Source organism: Antechinus flavipes, chromosome 4, assembly GCF_016432865.1.
Source record: "Antechinus flavipes isolate AdamAnt ecotype Samford, QLD, Australia chromosome 4, AdamAnt_v2, whole genome shotgun sequence".
Classification (NCBI taxonomy): Eukaryota; Metazoa; Chordata; class Mammalia; order Dasyuromorphia; family Dasyuridae; genus Antechinus; species Antechinus flavipes.
In genome coordinates this window covers 416,813,261-416,831,200 of record NC_067401.1, presented here as the reverse complement: position 1 = coordinate 416,831,200, position 17,940 = coordinate 416,813,261, and the positions used below count along the sequence as shown (strand labels likewise).

Genomic DNA, 17,940 nt, shown 5'->3' with positions numbered 1-17,940 from the left:
ATACAGAGTGTAGAAAAATGAATTTATTCTACAATTGGCATTATTTTATCTTATTTTTGGTAGTATTTTATTTCACACACTGAATTAAACAAGTGTTTCTGTATACAAAGTAAAACAAAAATAATTATATGTGAAATTGAATACCTCTGTTACATTGAGCTGCTTTTTTAAACATATATGTGAACTTGTAAAACTGTCTTGTTTATTATCTAGTTTCTTCTGACATTTCTTCTGTTTTTCTTTTCTTTTTTTAAAAACATGCTTCAATTTTTTTTCCCCTAAGGGGAGGAAGCTTTTATTTATTTATTTAAACTTATTTTCTAAACCATATAAGTAAAGTAAGGATTCTAACTGTACCTTTTATCACCATTTGTTTATAGGAATAATGTATTTGTTACCTTGGACTTGAAATAATCAACACCCTATTACAGTAAAGAGAAGGCCAAGAACTGATGTGGGAAATATGGACCTAATGAATGGGCAGTTGAGCAACATTAACATTGCAGCTACTGCTTCAGAGGTAAGAAATGTAATTGCATATCTTAAGGATTTTTAACTCTGTAAGAATTATAACTTAAATATATAAGTAATCTCTTGTGCAACTGGCTAATACAAAATTCCAGTCAAAAAGGATATCAGAACTCATTTAGTCCTCATACCAAAAACGTGAATTACGTTTATAATATGATTAACAGTCAACTACCCTATACTTAATGAATTCCTATAATAGAGAGCTCAGGATCTCTCAGAGCAGCATGATCCTTTGTTAAGGGACAGGTCAATTCTCTGAGAGCCTCCATACCAGTGGCTCATAGCATCTGAAGGAGCTTCAGGGTAGCCTTTGCTGACACAGATGTTACAGACTGGGAATGAGATAAATTGGAGGCAAAGGGAAGAGGAAAGAGGTCAGACAATGCAACGGCCTCTCAGTCAGAGAGGTCAGAGAACAGCAACTGCCTCTCAGTCTCCTTGTATCATCCTCCATTCTGGATTGGATTTCCAGCAGCCACTGTCAGGTAGCTCCCATGTATTCCAACAATCTTTCATTGGATAGCTCTAATTAGGAATTAAAGTATTCCCTTATAAAATATGAACATTGAGCCCCCTGTCATTTTTTTCACTAATAATCATTCAGTAAATACAAAAAGATAAATCTCAAAGCCCACCTGCTCATAATTTCTATCATGGAGGGAGTTCAGCTGCTAAGTAGGCAGTACTAGTCAGGATCTCAATGCAAGGAGACTTCTGTGTACTCTCTACCCATTTTCACTCTAATTGAATTATCTCTTCTCAGAACATCCATTTGAGGAATATACTCAACTATCATGTCTTCATTTTTCTCCAGGCTGCACTCTAGATTTTTTCTGCCTTAATCAACTCTTTCACTTGCCTACTCTTAATTTTCAGCATCCTTTTATGTGTTGTTTTCGTCTATTAAATTATAAACTCCTTAAAAGTAGGGATTGTCTTTTCTTTTTGCTTGTATTTCAATTCCCAGGGCAGAGTGCAATGTCTGATACTTAGTAAACACTTAATAAAGGCTTGTTAACTGGTTGGCCTGGCAGGAATCCTGAAATATGGGTCATGTGTACTCTGGAAATTCTTCTGGTCAGTTTACTACTTTGGGTAATGTGTTGAAATTTTGCGTAAAATTCCAAATAGACACACACACACACACACACACACACACACACACACACGCTTTCCATCTATTTGGGAATTTTTATTTGGCATATTATACTATACTCCTTTGTGGTTTGGTACCATCAAAAGATAAACTACATTGGAACAAATTAGATACCAGTATCCCAATTGTTGGAAATACTTTAGTTGCTAAGGTTCTTTTTTTTTTCCTTTCTCAGTATTTTATTTTTCCAAATACATGTAAAAATAGTTTTCAGTGTTGGTTTTTTCATTAAATTTAGTATTCTAAAATTTTCTCCCTTTTCCCCAAGACAGCAAGCAATCTGATATAGGTTTTTCATGTATAGTCCTTTAAAACATATTTCTGTATTTGTCATGTTGTGCAAAAAAGATCAAACCAGAATTGAAAAAGAAAAAGAAAAAAATTTTTAAAAACTATGTTTCACCAATCTTTATCCAGGGGTTTGCAGCAATGTGCTACCATGCCTGATATATTACATATGGAGTTTAGAAAACTGTATTTATTCTACAATTGGCATTTTTCCTTTAAAGTATTTGGGTTTTTATTCTGTATCTAACAAATACTAAGTAAAACAAGCATTCCTATATGCAAAATAAAATAGAAAAAGAATTGTACATAAAATTGAGCACCTCTGTTACATTGAGCTGCCTTTTAAAGGGATGACTGAGGAGGGATAGGGCAAATGGAGTAGAGAGTGAAGAAATAGTTGTAGAAGGATTTAAAAATCTAAATTCTGAAAGAAGAAGGCAAAGATAGGGAGAGAAAGGATAAGGGTGAGATTGGGGTGGCGGGTTAGTTAAGGAATAGGGAGGGTAAGGCAACAGGTACAAGTAAAGCTGTAAATATTGTGAATGTTCTGATGATTCCTTAAAATATATCATCACAAATGCACATGAAATGGCTGAAAATATGAGTAATAATTCTCTACATGAAGTCTTTTCTGATTCCCTGCAATTGTTAGTAACTTCTTCACAAACTACCACACATTCAATTACTTTATATTTGCTGGACTTAATCTTTTTATATTTATTCTATCTCTATGTGTATATATACGTGTGTGTGTGTGTGTGTGTGTGTGTGTGTGTGTGTGTATTTTTTCTCCATTAGAATATAACCTCCTGAGTAGGAATTGTTTTCATTCTTGGTTTTTCTAGGATTTTAAGAAATAAATATGCTTATTTTTATTTACTTTATAATGTGTCTCTCCCAGTGTATTGGTATTCAGTAATTTTTCAGTTATGTTTTATTTTTTTGGACTCAATTTAGAGTTTTCCTTGACAAGAGATCCTAGGTGGCTTGCCATTTTTTTCTTCTGCTCATTTTGCAGATGAGAAAACTGAGGCAAACGGGTAAATGACTTACCCAGGTCACAGCTAGGAAGTGTCTGAGGCTGGATTTGAACTTAAGAACAGGAGTCTTCCTGCCCACTGTAGTGCCACCTAGCTGCCCCCTTTCCAGTATACATTTCTCAATTGGAAAGCATTTAAAAAAGAATAAAAGCAAAACCATCATCATTAACATGCATTGCCCTTTAAAATTGCACCCCCACATTGGTCATATCTGTAAATGTTTGTGTGTCTCAACATTTATTACTTGAGTGGTATATTTTATTTTCAGTCTTCTTGTGTTTTATTGCTTCATTAAGACCAGAATTCTGTAGTTTTTCAAAGTTTTTACTTTCACTGAATAAATTGTTCTCTAAGTTTTGTTCACTTTGTCTTTCATCAGTTCATAAGGGTGTATCTTCAGTTTCCTCTAAAATTGTCCATTTAGTCATTCCTTGTGGCACAGTAGTATCCCTTTATATTTTTTAAAAGAATTTGTAAACCATTTTTCATAAGGAGGGATTGTCCCTTAATTTCCAATATTTAGCTATTCTGAAAAAGAGCTGCTTTTTTTTTTTTTTTTTTCCTTCTCATGGATAGACTCCTTTTCCCCGGTTTTTTGTTTTGTTTTGTTTTGAGTTCTTTTGTGTATAGGCATTGTGATGATATAGCTGGATCAAAGTTTATATATTCACAGTTCTTCAGTGACATAGTTCAAAATTGCTTTTCAGAATGATTAGATTCAGAGTTCCATTAATGGTCTGTGAGTGTGTTAGTTTTCAAGAGCCCCTTCAACTTTTGTCATTTTCTTTTGTCATCTTTGTCAGTTTGATGGCTTTGAGATGGGACCTAAAAGTTACTTTCATTTGCATTTCCCTAATTATTAGTTGTGAAATATTTTTTTCCTCATTGATAATTTAAACTTCTTTAGGAAACTTCTGTTCTTATCTGTTGACCACAGGGAATGGTTCTTAATTTTACAAATAGTTCCTTATTTTTCTTAGACATGAGTCTTTTATTATGAAATTTGTAGCAAAGATTGTTTTCCCACTTATTTTTTCTTTTGTAATTATATTACATTTGATTTTATAAAAACTTAAATTTTACATAATCAGAATGATCTTTTTGTGATCTTCTCAATAGTTTGTTTAATTACGAGCTTTTCTACTATACATCTGAAAGGAAATATCTTAATTGCTGCTCTAATTTGCTTATTTTATTATATCTACATCAGGTATATATTATATATATATATATATATATATATATATATATATATAATTTTGCATTTGGAGTTTACAAGGTAATAGTCTAAATTTAATTTCTTACAGAGTGTTGTATTGTTTCCTCAGCACTTTTGTCAAATTCTGGTCTTGGTCTTAATACAGATTTTTAGATTTATAGAACATTAAAGAACTGTTTGTTTACTTCTTCTGTATGTTGTATACCCAGTATTTCAGTGGACTTCTATTTATAATTTTCTTTTGAGATTCTTGACTTTTGTTGTTCTTGTCTAAATTTTTTCCCTAAGCCTATTAATTGGCCTATTCCTTTAATAGTTTGAAATTAGTATTGAATGAGCAAATTGATTTAATTATAGTTTTTATTATACTGATTATACCTACCCATGAATAATGTTTTCCACTTTGTAGGTCTATGTTTATTTCTACAAATAGTGTTTTATAGTTAGATTTATAATTCCTAGATGCATGTCAGTAGATAAACTTTTATAGCTTTTATAATTTTTTTTAATGGGATTTCTTTTTCTAGTTCTTTCTACTGGGTTTTGTTGGTAATATACAGAAATGATGATTTTTTTGTGGATTTTTTTTTCATATCTTGAAACTTGGTTGAATTTGTGGTTTCATTTAATTTTTTGTTACTTCTTTAGAGTTTTCTAAGTAAGTTTGATCATCTCCCCCCAATACTTTTTTTTTCTTCTTTTTTTGGCCTTTGCTTATTATTCACTTAATTTTTCTTTCTTGCTTAATTGCTATAGATATCACCCTAGCTCTTTGTTAAATTGTAGTAGTGAAAATGACTATCCTTGCTTTACTCCTGATCTTATTCAAAAGGTTTCTAACTTTTTTTCCCATTACATATACTATTTGCTCTTGAATTTATATAGATATTATGTACTATATTAATGAAAGGCTTTTTAGAGTTTTAAAAAGAAAAATGTTGGGAGAGGATTCTGGGAAGATGGCAGAGTAGGTAGAAAGTTTCAGGGCCTTCGAATTTCTTGTACAGAAATGGAAGGAACATTGCCTCAGAGTGATTGAAGAGTGGCAGAAATGAATAAAAGTTGGGGTAAAGCAGTTGTCCTCCTAAGATAAACTGAGAAGACCCTAGGAAAGACTTGACCTCCAAAAGTGGAGGTTTAGCCTGAGTGATGTGTACCTTCAGACGCACTCACTCAATAGAATCAATAAACAGCAAACCCTGGGACAGCTGAATTGGGAATAAGCCTCAGGAACTCTCACTTCATGGACAGTGTCATCCACTGTCAAGGGATGTCAAGCATAACTTGCTGACTGGATATAGTCTTAGACTATGACTCGGGAGAAGGAGCTAGTACAGTAGAAGGGCATAGACCTTGCTGACTATGGGCCCTCAAGAGACCAGAGTTCCTGGTTTTGGTTCTAGAGCAAAGAGAACAGCTGAAGTTTGCAACTACTGGAGGGACCACAGAGAGCAAGAGCATTTGCAGGACAGTATGTCTGGGAGTCCTGATTGCCTTGCCAAAAAGAAGATTAGAAATTAGGTAAGGGAATGATAATGATGTTATAAGACACCAAGAAATAATAAGACAAAATCAAAAGAATGAAAATAGAAAAGAACTTGAAAGATAACTGATCTGGAGAACAAATTACGAGAGAAACAATATGAGTTATGCTCAAAAAGAGAATCTTTATACAATATGCAAAATTATTAAGGAAAGTTCCCTGAAGTTCTAGAAGAAGACCAGTAAAGCAGAAGTAGAAAAAAAAAATCCACCAATCATCACCTCAGTGAGATTCTATGAGAAAAACTTAAAGGAATATCAAAAACTCCCAAGTTAAGGAGAAAATATTAAGGAAAAAAAATAAATATTGTTGAGCAACAACAGTGAGGATTATACAAAACCCAGCAACTTCTGCTTACAAGGACCATGGGTCTTGGAATATTATATTTCATAGATCAAGAGAGCAAAAGTTAAGACTGAAGGTGATTTACTCAACAAAGCATAATCCTGAATGAAAAAAAAAATTTGATATTTAATGAATTAAAAGTCTTCCAGTTATTTATGACAAAAACTGTGGAATATAGGGAAAATTCAACATAAAATATCAGGAGAAATGTATACATTAAAGACCAATTATAAGGGATTCAAAAGGTCAAATAATTTATAAATTAAAAAAATAAGTTTGGGTACTTAGAAACAAAAACTTTTAGACTAAGTTGAGTGTGATGGGATGATTCCAAAATATTCTGTAGGGAGATAAAAAGGAGAAATTATACAAATGAGGCAAAAAAGAAAAAAAATACAGAAGAAGTTAGTAGGGGAGAGAAGAGGTATATTCTCATCGGGAATGGGTTAAAGAGAATAGAAGGATATAAGAGTATTAACATCTTCTAAATTCTGAAAGAAGAGAGTGAGAAAAGATGTGGGGGAGAGGATAAGAATGAAATTTTGATTAAGAAAGAGGAGGGCAAGGTAGCAAATTTGCAAGATAGTAAAAAGACAGTAGTGCTTTCAACAGAAGAAATAGGTAAGTTTGAAAGAGATTTTAGGTGAAGAGATGATAAGTAACGTTTTAGATAAGTTGAATTAAAGATGATTCTGGGACATCCATTTTAAATTGTATATTTCCTTAATTTTAGAAATTCTGAATTAGCTTTCTTTGTAATTGTGAACTGATAGCTATGTGTTTATAATATTTTTATTTTTTTTAGATATCTTAGATTTTATCTTATGTATTTCTTACAATTGTTTAGTGAATCACAACAGATTTATTTGCTTTCATGTAAAAAGTAATTCCTTCCCTTTTTCTCCTGAAGTGTGTTGTTGAGCATCAACAAGGAATATATGGAGCCGGATGGGACCACTGGGATTATCCAATCCAACCCTCTTATTTTATAAGACAAATTTAGAACTGAAAAAATTCTTCATATTCTCCATAAAACCTCCATATTAAAATAAAATGACTGAGACCCATAGAGGTTAAATGCCTTGCCCAAAAGCCCATGGGTAGTAGACAACTGAATTGGGATTTTAACTCAGACTCTGCAGCTCTACATTTTGTACACTTCAGCATGAGATGAAATTGGATAGGATGTTGAATTATATGACTTTAAGGTTGTCTTTGAACTCTGATTTTATATTTATTTATAACCTTTTTGATATATGTATCATTGAATTTTAGTTTTTATTTATTGTCCTAGTGTTCTAATGCAACCATCTCCTATTTCCTATATAGTAGACATCTTGGAGAAAAAGACTGGCTTATTAATATCATTTAATTTACAGTATTAATCAGGAATGAATCCTAAAATATTATCTTGGCTAATTTCACATTTTGCAGATGAGAAAATCTATTGGTTTAGAGATAGATAATAAATGAATTATAAAGCCAGTCTTATGGCTCCTGGGTCAGTGTTTTTAAAAACAAAACAAATCATATCTAAAATATACTTTCAGCAGCACATTTTTGCAGTACTGAATTGTTCGGCATTTTCAAAAAGCTGTCAATTGTTTTTTGCTTCCTGGTTCCCATCACAATTATAATGGTTACATATTAAACTGATTGTGGTGTTTGCTTTTATATTGACAGAAAAGTAGCAGTTCTGAATCATTAAGTGACAAAGGCTCTGAACTGAAGAAGAGTTTTGATGCTGTGGTATTTGATGTCCTTAAGGTTACACCAGAAGAATATGCGGTAAGCAATGGATTGGCAGCTTTTTCTTTTAACTGCTTACTTGATAATGAGTTGTCTCTATAGACAGCTTTGGCTTAGGGATAGAGAGGGATAAAGAAAGTAGGGACTTTGGAATAACTAACATGGTAGAAGAGCAGTCTTTAGTATCTTGTGGCATTTTCATAGGTATTGGTGTGGATCTTTATTTGAAAATTTTTATCAGTCTTGTTTTTATATTTTCTTCATTTCTGAATATATATACTGTCCCCATACTACCCTGTCTGCCAATTCCCTATTTGGGGAAAAAAAATTTGTTTAAAAGGCAGGCTACAAAGCAGTTCATAAAAATCCTTCACATCAACTAAGTCTGACAGTGCATTATTCTGTACTTAATGATCTCCATCTGCACCCCTACATGAGGGGGCATGGAGACTAATAATAATCTCCTATCCATCAGTCCTTGCCACACATCAGGCTATCTGTTCTTGAAGGGTAAATATCAGGAGAAACATAAGAGAGTGTGTGTATTTGGAGAGAGTGTTAGCATGCTGGCCTTAGAATTACAAAAACCAAAGTTTAAATATCCAGTCATAGACAATATCTATGCACCCCTGGACAAATCATTTCAACCTCTTTTAGCCATGGTTTTCCCCAAATGCAAAATTAGGATAACAGCACCCACTTTACTGTTTTATGAAGATCATATTAAATTTTATATTTAATATGAATTCCAGATCTTATATGTGGGGTTGGAGGATATGGTTCATGGCTCAATTACTTAATTATGTATGACTAACTGAAAGGGGAGGTGTAAGAGCAGAAAGTCTTGTTCTTCATAGGCCCTACTTTTAAGAATGTTATTTTTCACTTTTCCTAACCCCAAATTCATGCTACTTTTGTATGAATGACTAAGCCTTTGTGGAAAGAGCATGATGGTTAAGACAGTACTGGGAGAAAACTTATATTGTGTCATGGGCCTTTGTGAAATTTGGTAGTTACTGATTTAAGAGGAAAGAAACTCTGCTGGCTTCATATGTACTCCCTGTATTACACCTGTATCACCCACTCCTTTATACTGGAGCCCCCAGAAAATCAGTAACAAGTTTGAAGCATTCTTCATAGGTCAGCAGTCACTAAAAGGTATGGTGCGCAGCACAGCCTCATACACCCCCAAGTCCCTCCTTGCAAAACATTTACTTTTTATCAACAGATAGGGGATACATTTGTCCAAAATAAAAGACATTTAGTGAAAACATGTGAACTCATAAAGATACAAAGTTTACTTTGTGAAGCTGGCATACTTGTGAACTCCAATGAGTAAAGGTGTAAACACAAGCCTTGTATTAATTAGTTCTACTTAGTACCTTGTTTCAGGTTCTGGCCCAAAACATCTTCTTGTAAGATTAGATCAACTCTAATTAGTTAGCAGTTAGTAAGGATTCCAACATCTCCCCCTTTCTTTTGTTAGATGAAAACACCAAAGGAAATAGGAAATCTAATCAGATTAGTGGGTTTCTGAAGGGGTACACATAAATCCATCAATATGGGCCAGAACTTTGTAACAGATATACATGGTATACATAAATCCATCAATATGGGAGACATTATACATAATTTACATAAGCACATAGCAATATAACACAGGCTAATAGTAATGTAACAACATGAATCAACCTGAAAATTTACACATGTCCATAAGTCCTAGAAATAGTCCATAAGGAATCCATTGTCCATTAGTTCGTGTGCCAGCACGAACTGAAAGTACTGCAAAAAGTCTCATCAACTCTAATTAATTAGCAGTTAGTAAGGATTCCAACAAAAACAGAAAAGAAGGAAGGAAAGAAGGGTGGATGGATTTTTTTTTAACAGTGTAACAGAAGAGAACAGAAACACAGATAAGCAAAATGACTTTGAAAGTTATAAGTTGAATTTTTTATGTACTTAAAAAGCAAGCTCTATTGTATTCTTTTTTTAAAATTCAGAACTTACCAAATCGTTTTGCTTGTCTGTCTTAATTTTAAGTCCATTTGTTTATCTGTTTCTCAGTTTTGGGCATCAACAGTGTTTATATTAATTTGGAGGTATTTTAGTTCTTATTAGCTGCTGGTCATTCATGTCCAATTTTTTGTAGCTCATGGTTTTTCTTGGAAAAGTTACTGGAGTAGTTTGCCATTTCCTTCTTCTTTAGTTACCACATCTTACTAATTTTTATTCTTGTTTTTTATTCATTTTGACCTTTTTTTTTTTAATTATGTGGGCACCACTGTAGAAGCTCTTCAAATTGAGGAATGACTACATCAATGATGACTTTTTTCTCATTTGTTTCAAAGTATACCATTTCACTTTTTGTGATATTTAATTTTCATCAACTTTATTCTTTAAGCAGATATTTATAATATACAAATCTGAGGCTTCTTTGCGGTCTCTAAACTTTTGACCTCATGTTTCATATTATTGAACTATACTTTTGAACACACTTTTTGTTAAAATATCTTCCCTTATGTTCACCTGAACATTGAAATCTCTGAGTCTCAAAGCATATGTTGATTTAATTTGGAGGTTTTTTTATTGAGATTTCTTCTAATTGCATTCTTTGCATAGATGTTAGAATCTAAGCTACAGGTTTGGTTTTTTTTTCCCCCAAAGTTGTCTTTATTGAAAATATTTCTTGAGTAAGTTGAGATGACCAAATAGTAGCTAGGTGGCAGAGTAGAACACTCAACATGGAGTCAGTAATGCTGGACTCAAAACATTTTTTTAGCTGAACACTTGGTCAGGTACTCATTAATCTTACGAAATTATGAAATGGGGCAGGCTTAACTGATTCTTTGGGTCCTTTCTGGGAAAGACCATGATGACAACATTGGTCTATAATCAGACTTCCTTAAGACACAGAGGTACAAAAACAGGTGGCAAAGGTGCAGAGGCAGATAGCCTGAGGCCAGGGAGAGGGAGGAGGTGAAGGGTGGCAAGTTGTGTGAGGAAGAGGAAGAGGAGAGACCCAGAAATTTTACATAGTTAACATATCTACATTAACTCAAAGTTATCATTAAAGTTTGGTATTCTATTATTGGTCTTCTTATCAGAGATTTATATGTCATAGTTCCCTAAGGCCTTGTGGGGGGGAAAGCATGAATGGCTTCCGTTAATTTAGCACATATTGTTAGTATGTGATTTTTTTTTTCCGCCAATATGATTTGTAATTTCTGATCCTTTGTCTTTCAGACATATATTTCTTTTTGCAATATTATTTGTTGATATTGCTACTTTATATTGGCTACTTAAAAGTTTATGTTCTAGAAGCAGTTGATCAGAGAGCTCAGAACAGGATACAATTTTAATAGACACGGGCAAGGCTCTTCTGTTAACTTCTGTCAGCCTCATTTTCTTTTTTATCTGCAAGATGGAGATAATAATAGTACTTGCCTTCTTTCTAGATAAGAGTGAGGATAAAATGAGATAATTATAAAGTTAATTGCACTCTTTAAAACACTACTACTCCCTATACTACTAGTAGCTGTGGTACTAGCTATTACCATTAATCAGCCTCTGAAATAATAATTTTGGATGACTTTAGTCTCATGATAAAACCAACTCGGCCAACTTCTTTCCCTCTCCCACTTTCTTTTTCATTTGTCTTTCTGGTTTCATTTCTTTTTTTCTTTTCTTTTTCTTTTTCTTTTTTTTTTTTACCTGTCTAAACCATTATTTTGCTGTACAAAAAGAATCCGACTTTGAAATAGTGTACAATTAGCCTGTGAAGTGTACAATAAAAAATGCAGGTGGACAAAAATAGAGGGATTGGGAATTCTATGTAATGGTTCATAGTCATCTCCCAGAGTTTTTTCGCTGGGTGTAGCTGGTTCAGTTCATTACTGCTCTATTGGAACTGATTTGGTTCATCTCATTGTTGAAGAGGGCCACATCCATCAGAATTGATCATCATATAATATTGAGGTTGAGATCATCATATAATGATCTCCCGGTCCTGCTCATTTCACTCAGCATCAGTTCATGTAAGTCTCTCCAGGCCTTTCTGAAATCATCTTGCTGGTCATTTCTTACAGAACAATAATATTCCATAATATTCATCTACCACAATTTATTCAGCCATTCTTCAATTGATGGGCATCCACTCAGTTTTCTGGTTTCATTTCTGATGAACCTGGCAAGCTTCAGTTCATGCCAAGAGAAGATCTTGAAGGAATTAGAGATATTTGACCTAAAGGAAAAGAATGAATATTCAAGAAGATTGGGAGGGCTCTCTTCAGAGTTCTGAAAGCTATCAGATGCAGCAGGAATTATTCTTTTTAACTCAAAAAGGCAAAAGTAGGAATAAAGAATAAAAACAAGCTTAAACTTCTACTAAGGAAAAACTTAAAGTTTTTCCAAAGTGGAATGAGATGCTGTTAGTGTGTAGTGGGAGGAATGCTTTTGGCATTTTGGATGGACCCTCTGCTTTGAGTTTATGAGAGGACATAAAAATAAAAATCCCACAGGACAGGACAGATACCAGATGAGTTGCTATTTGCAAATGTTTAAGAAAACATCCAAGTCAACAAGATCAACATCCAACTATTTATTTATGTAATTTTAGCAGATTTTTAAAAACAGGATTTTTTATTTTCTGTATCTTTCAGTCCCTGATGTGACTCAGAAAATAGGCATGTGGATTAGTTATTAATTGCTGATTCTTATTTCCCTTTTTTATTTGGAGAGAGGTAATACCATATCTAGTTTTTCTCTTTTTCTTTTCTTTCTTTTGCAAATTTTCACTATTTGAAAATTCCTGACAGACCAAGTACTTTCAAAATAATATCCCACAGCATGATTTCTTCATTTTGATTTTGATCATTTACAGCCATTCTTTCCAATATAATTTTCTTTAGTATTTGATTTCTGCTCACTGATACTGAACAACTGGTACTGAGGTACTTCCATTGTCAATAGGAATGAAGACAGCTTGCTATGAAAACAGATATATTCCATTTCTAGTTTATGTAGTGGCCTTATTTCAGGTTCCTCTAACTTATAAAATTTAATATTCTTGGGTTGATCAGCTTTAATTGGATCATACACCATGACTTTTGAAGGTTTGGTTTCTTTTATGTTTTTCAGTTTTATGAGGTATTATTCATACTTTCTTTCATGCTCCTGGCAAGGAGATTAAGTATTTGCTAGCTGAGGTATTTCCTAGATTATATCTAAGTCGTATCTTTGAGATAACATTTTTATTTATGAAGTCAGCAAATTAAGATATATTTTTATTAATCATCTGCTTTGTGCTACTCATTGTGTTAAATATTAAGGACTATAAAGTGAGACTTGTTTTCCCATCTTGAAGGAGTAATCTAGTGGAAGAGACCACACAAACAATTATGTACATATGAAAAACATACTGGCTTGCTGGGAGGGAATCTCAGAGGTAAGGCATTAGCTGTGGGTTAGTGAGATGAGCTAGCTAAGAAAGATGTCTTGGTGAAGGTGGAATTTAAGCTTAAGTTGAAGAAAGCTTGGAAGGGGGAAGAATATTCCAGATATGGGGGACAGACTGTGAAAAGTGTGGAGTATGGAGATTGCATGTTGTTTTTGAGGAAAAGAGATGAAACCAGTGGAATTGGATGTTAAAATCATGGAAGGACAAAGTGTAAGAAGACTGGAAAGCTAAAGTGAAGGGGCTTTAAAAGCCAAAATAATGTATATTTATATTTGGTTCTAGAGATAACAAGGAGCCATTGAGTTTACTGAGTATGGATAATGAATGACATGGTTGGATTAGCATTTAGGGAAAATTACTTTGACAGCTGTGAAAAGATGAACTAGCTAGGAGGCTGGAGGTGGCAAGGAATTTCTCTTGGGTGGATGCTAAATAAGAAGAAAGAAACAAACATTGTAGAGGGATTCATATAGGATGTATTTAGAGGCTAGTTTATAGAACTTGGCAGCAGATTGAATATGGGAGATAAATGACACTGAATTTTTAGGTCTGGGTAACTGAGAATTGTAATTTCCTTGATCCTAATAGATTAAGTTTACAATTAAATTTTTAAATGATGATTATTAGTGCCTTTATTTTTTTTTTTTTCTGCTTTTAGAGTTGTTTATAAATGAGTTTGTTGTAGCTATTGGATTTTCATGGAGTCTTTTTGTGTTTTCTCCTGATTTAATGTCAGTTTTGTTGAGGACTATTTTAAATGTGTACTGGGCCAATCTTCTGAGCTTGATTGTCTTCCTCACACTTAATTAGACTGGCTCTTGGACTGCAAACATCTGTTACCTAGTCTGAACTTGAAGTCTTTTTTTTTTTTCTTTAATAACTTTTTATTGGTAGAACCCACGCCAGGGTAATTTTTTACAGCATTATGCCTTGCATTCACTTCTGTTCCGATTTTTCCCCTCTCTCCCTCTACCCCCTCCCCCAGATGGCAAGCAGTCCTATACATGTTGAATAGGTTACAGTATATCCTAGATACAATATATGTATGCAGAACCGAACAGTTTTCTTGTTGCACAGGGAGAATTGGATTCAGAAGGTAAAAAGAACCTGGAAGAAAAACAAAAATGCAAGCAGTTTATATTCATTTCCCAGTGTTCTTTCTTTGGGTGTAGCTGCTTCTCTCCATCCTTGATCAATTGAAACTGGATTAGCTCAAGTGAGATGAGCAGAACCAGGAGATCATTATACACTTCGACAACGATATTGTATGAGGATGTATTCTGATGGAAGTGGATTTCTCTGACAAAGAGACTTAACTGAGTTTCATTGGAGAAATGATGGACAGAAACAGCTACACCCAAAGAAGGAATACTGGGAAATGAATGTGAACTATTTGCATTTTTGTTTTTCTTCCCGGGTTATTTATACCTTCTGAATCCAATTCTCCCTGTGCAACAAGAGAACTGTTCGGTTCTGCAAATATGTATTGTATCTAGGATATACTGCAACATGTTTAGCATATATAGGACTGCTTGCCATCCTGGGGGGGGGGGGGAGGGAGGAAGGGGAAAAAATGAAACATAAGTGATTGCAAGGGATAATGTCGTGTAGAAATTATCCTGGCATGGATTCTGTCAATGCGAAGTTATTATTAAATAAAATAAAATTTATTAAAAAAAAAAAAAAAAGAAAAGAAAAAAAAAGAAACTGGATTAGCTCTCTTTATCGAAGAGATCCACTTCCATCAGAATACATCCTCAAACAGTATCGTTGTTGAGGTATATAATGATCTCCTGGTTCTGCTCATTTCACTTAGCATCAGTTCATGTAAGTCTCGCCAGTCCTCTCTATATTCATCCTGCTGGTCATTTCTTTCAGAACAATAATATTCCATAACATTCATATACCACAATTTACCCAACCATTCTCCAATTGATGGGCATCTACTCATTTTCCAGCTTCTAGTCACTACAAACAGGGCTGCCACAAACATTTTGGCACATACAGGTCTCTTTCCCTTCTTTAGTATCTCTTTGGGATATAAGCCCGAACTTGAAGTCTTTTAAAATAGAACCTGCCAGTTGGTGCTCTTTCTGGTTAGCCTTGGAAAATTTAACATCACCTAGATTTCATGGTTAAATATTTTAGTGCTTTAAGGTGTACAAAAATCTTTTTCTATATTCCCTTTCATGCTCACAGTAATCATATGAAATAGGTGCCTCATGAAATATCCCAATTTTTACAAATTTACAATTTTACAAATGAGGAAATTGAGGTTCCAGAAGTTAGCTGTTTTGCCCTAGGCCACAGTGTCATGTCAGTAAATGTGAAAGGGTGGGTTTCACATTCCACATCTTTCTAATGCCCAATCCAGCATTTTCCCCATTATGCCATATTTCTCAAATATAATAGTAATTAAGCTTTTTAGGTATCAATATCATTATTGGATGCCCATCAATTGGAGAATGGTTGAGTAAATTGTGGTATATGAATGTTATGGAATATTATTGTTCTGTAAGAAATGACCAGCAGGATGAATACAGAGAGGCTTGGAGAGACTTACATGAACTGATGCTAAGTGAAATGAGCAGAACCAGGAGATCATTATATACCTCAACAACGATACTGCATGAGGATGTATTCTGATGGAAGAGGATTTCTTCGACAAAGAGATCTAATTCAGTTTCAATTGATCAAGGATGGACAGAAGCAGCTACATCCAAAGAAAGGACACTGGGAAATGAATATAAACTGCTTGCATTTTTGTTTTTCTTCCCGGGTTATTTCTACCTTCTGAATTCAATTCTCCCTGTGCAACAAGAGAACTGTTTGGTTCTGCACACATATATTGTATCTAGGATATACTGTAACCTATTTAACATGTAAAGGACTGCTTGCCATTTGGGGGAGGGGAAAAAGGGAGGGAGGGGAAAAATCGGAACAGAAGTGAGTGCAAGGGATAATGCTGTAAAAAAATTACCCTGGCAGGGGTTTTGTCAATAAAAAGTTATTTTAAAAAATAAATTAAAAAAAAATAAAGGTATCAATATCATTATTGATAGAATTTGAAGAAAAGTATGTTTATTAGAATTTATTGTTTTATATATGTATTCCCTTTAGGTATAAGTGCCTAAGCATTTAATGAATGAAAAATGAGGAAGAAATGAAATTATTGTGTTTAAAGAACATGGTGTCAACAGTTTTTTTTCTTAAATGCTGCTTCTGTGTCTAGAACAATGACTTTGTTTTTTTTTTTTTTTTTGATTCAGGTATTTCATAAATGAATTGATTACAATTACCTTTTGACTCACAGATGGAATAAGGGTTGAAGTGGTAATAATAGCATTCTCTTGGTTTAGTGTTAAGAGATGGGAAAAGTATGTGTTTGGGAGAGTTAAAAGGGGATATGATTTTGAGAGCTGGCTTAAGGTGTGATTATTGAACTAAAATCAATGAAAGATAGGCACAATGTATATATGTGTGCCATTCATTTTTCCCTGAGAAAGGAAAACTTGTTGAGGTAATCTGCTGTTAGCCACTAGGTGGCATGTCAGCCTAGGCAATCTTTTTCCAGTCTATGCAGAATGGTCTTAGAAAAAGAAACAAATTGACTAAGATTGCAAAAGTTTAGAGATGAAAAAACAATGTGCCTGTTTATCTGTGGGATGTGATTTGTGGTAGTGATTATACTGATGGGTGCAAAAGTGTTGATGATATAATTTGAAGAAGTCCTATTTTTCTATAGTAATTTTGGAAACCTGTGCTTATGTGATATGCTAGAATTTATAGCAAAAATGATAGAAAATTCCATAGATCTTGTAGGAATGATCTCATAGAGCATTATTTGTCAGTTAATGGCAAATGGTTATTATGTCTGGTCAAGAGAAGCATCTATTTATTTCCCAGTCAGCGCTTAGTATTTTCGGTCCTTTATGTACATATGAATAAATACTCCGTCAGTGATTGATAATGCTGTAGTTTCTCCCTATTTCCAATTAAAGAACAGTTTTAGGCATCATATTTATAGAACTCATTTTTCCCCTTCCTCACTTGCCATGAAAACTGAGAAAGATTAGACTAAATGCCCCTAGGCATGTTGAGGTATTTTTAAAGTAAAACTTTTAAGCAACAATTTTGTTTTTTCCTGAAGCAGTTAAATTTTAACTTCATAGTGACCTACAGTTTAGAAATAATGATGGGTTATCAGAATGTATCACCTTTTTCTAAGTTAATACATTGTAATCTTAAATATGTAGAAGACTCTGTGTGTATATACATTTATGTATATATGTGTGTATATATATTTATAAAGAGGAAGTTTTGTGTGGAGATAAATACTACGTGGTATTGTGCTGTGAGATACTGATTTTGAAAGGTCAGAAAATAACCTATCTCTTTTTGGGGTGGGAGGAAGGGAGTGATGAAGTATTTTAACAGTACCAGTAATGATTTTGATAATGTGTGCATTGCATACAGTTTCTCACAGACTGACAACAGGGGCTACAGAAGGCAATAGTCATTTTTATCAGTCTTAGGAATTTATTCTATGTAATTCTTTTGGCAAGAAGTTAGTTATGCAAAAATTTTAATGGGAAACTTTACTGAGAATAATCT

General features: G+C 33.6%; 1 protein-coding gene across 4 annotated transcripts in view; it reads left to right on the top strand.

Annotated features, from left to right (window-relative positions):
* RALGPS2 (Ral GEF with PH domain and SH3 binding motif 2) overlaps positions 1–17,940 on the top strand; it is a 237,860-nt gene that overhangs the window by 100,974 nt on the left and 118,946 nt on the right. For all 4 annotated transcript variants that reach the window (XM_051998867.1, XM_051998866.1, XM_051998865.1 and 1 more), the window contains 2 exons: positions 381–520; positions 7,806–7,910. In XM_051998867.1, coding sequence (XP_051854827.1) covers positions 464–520; positions 7,806–7,910 — 162 coding nt within the window. In that variant the 5' untranslated portion in view covers positions 381–463. The remainder of the gene's footprint in view (positions 1–380; positions 521–7,805; positions 7,911–17,940) is intronic.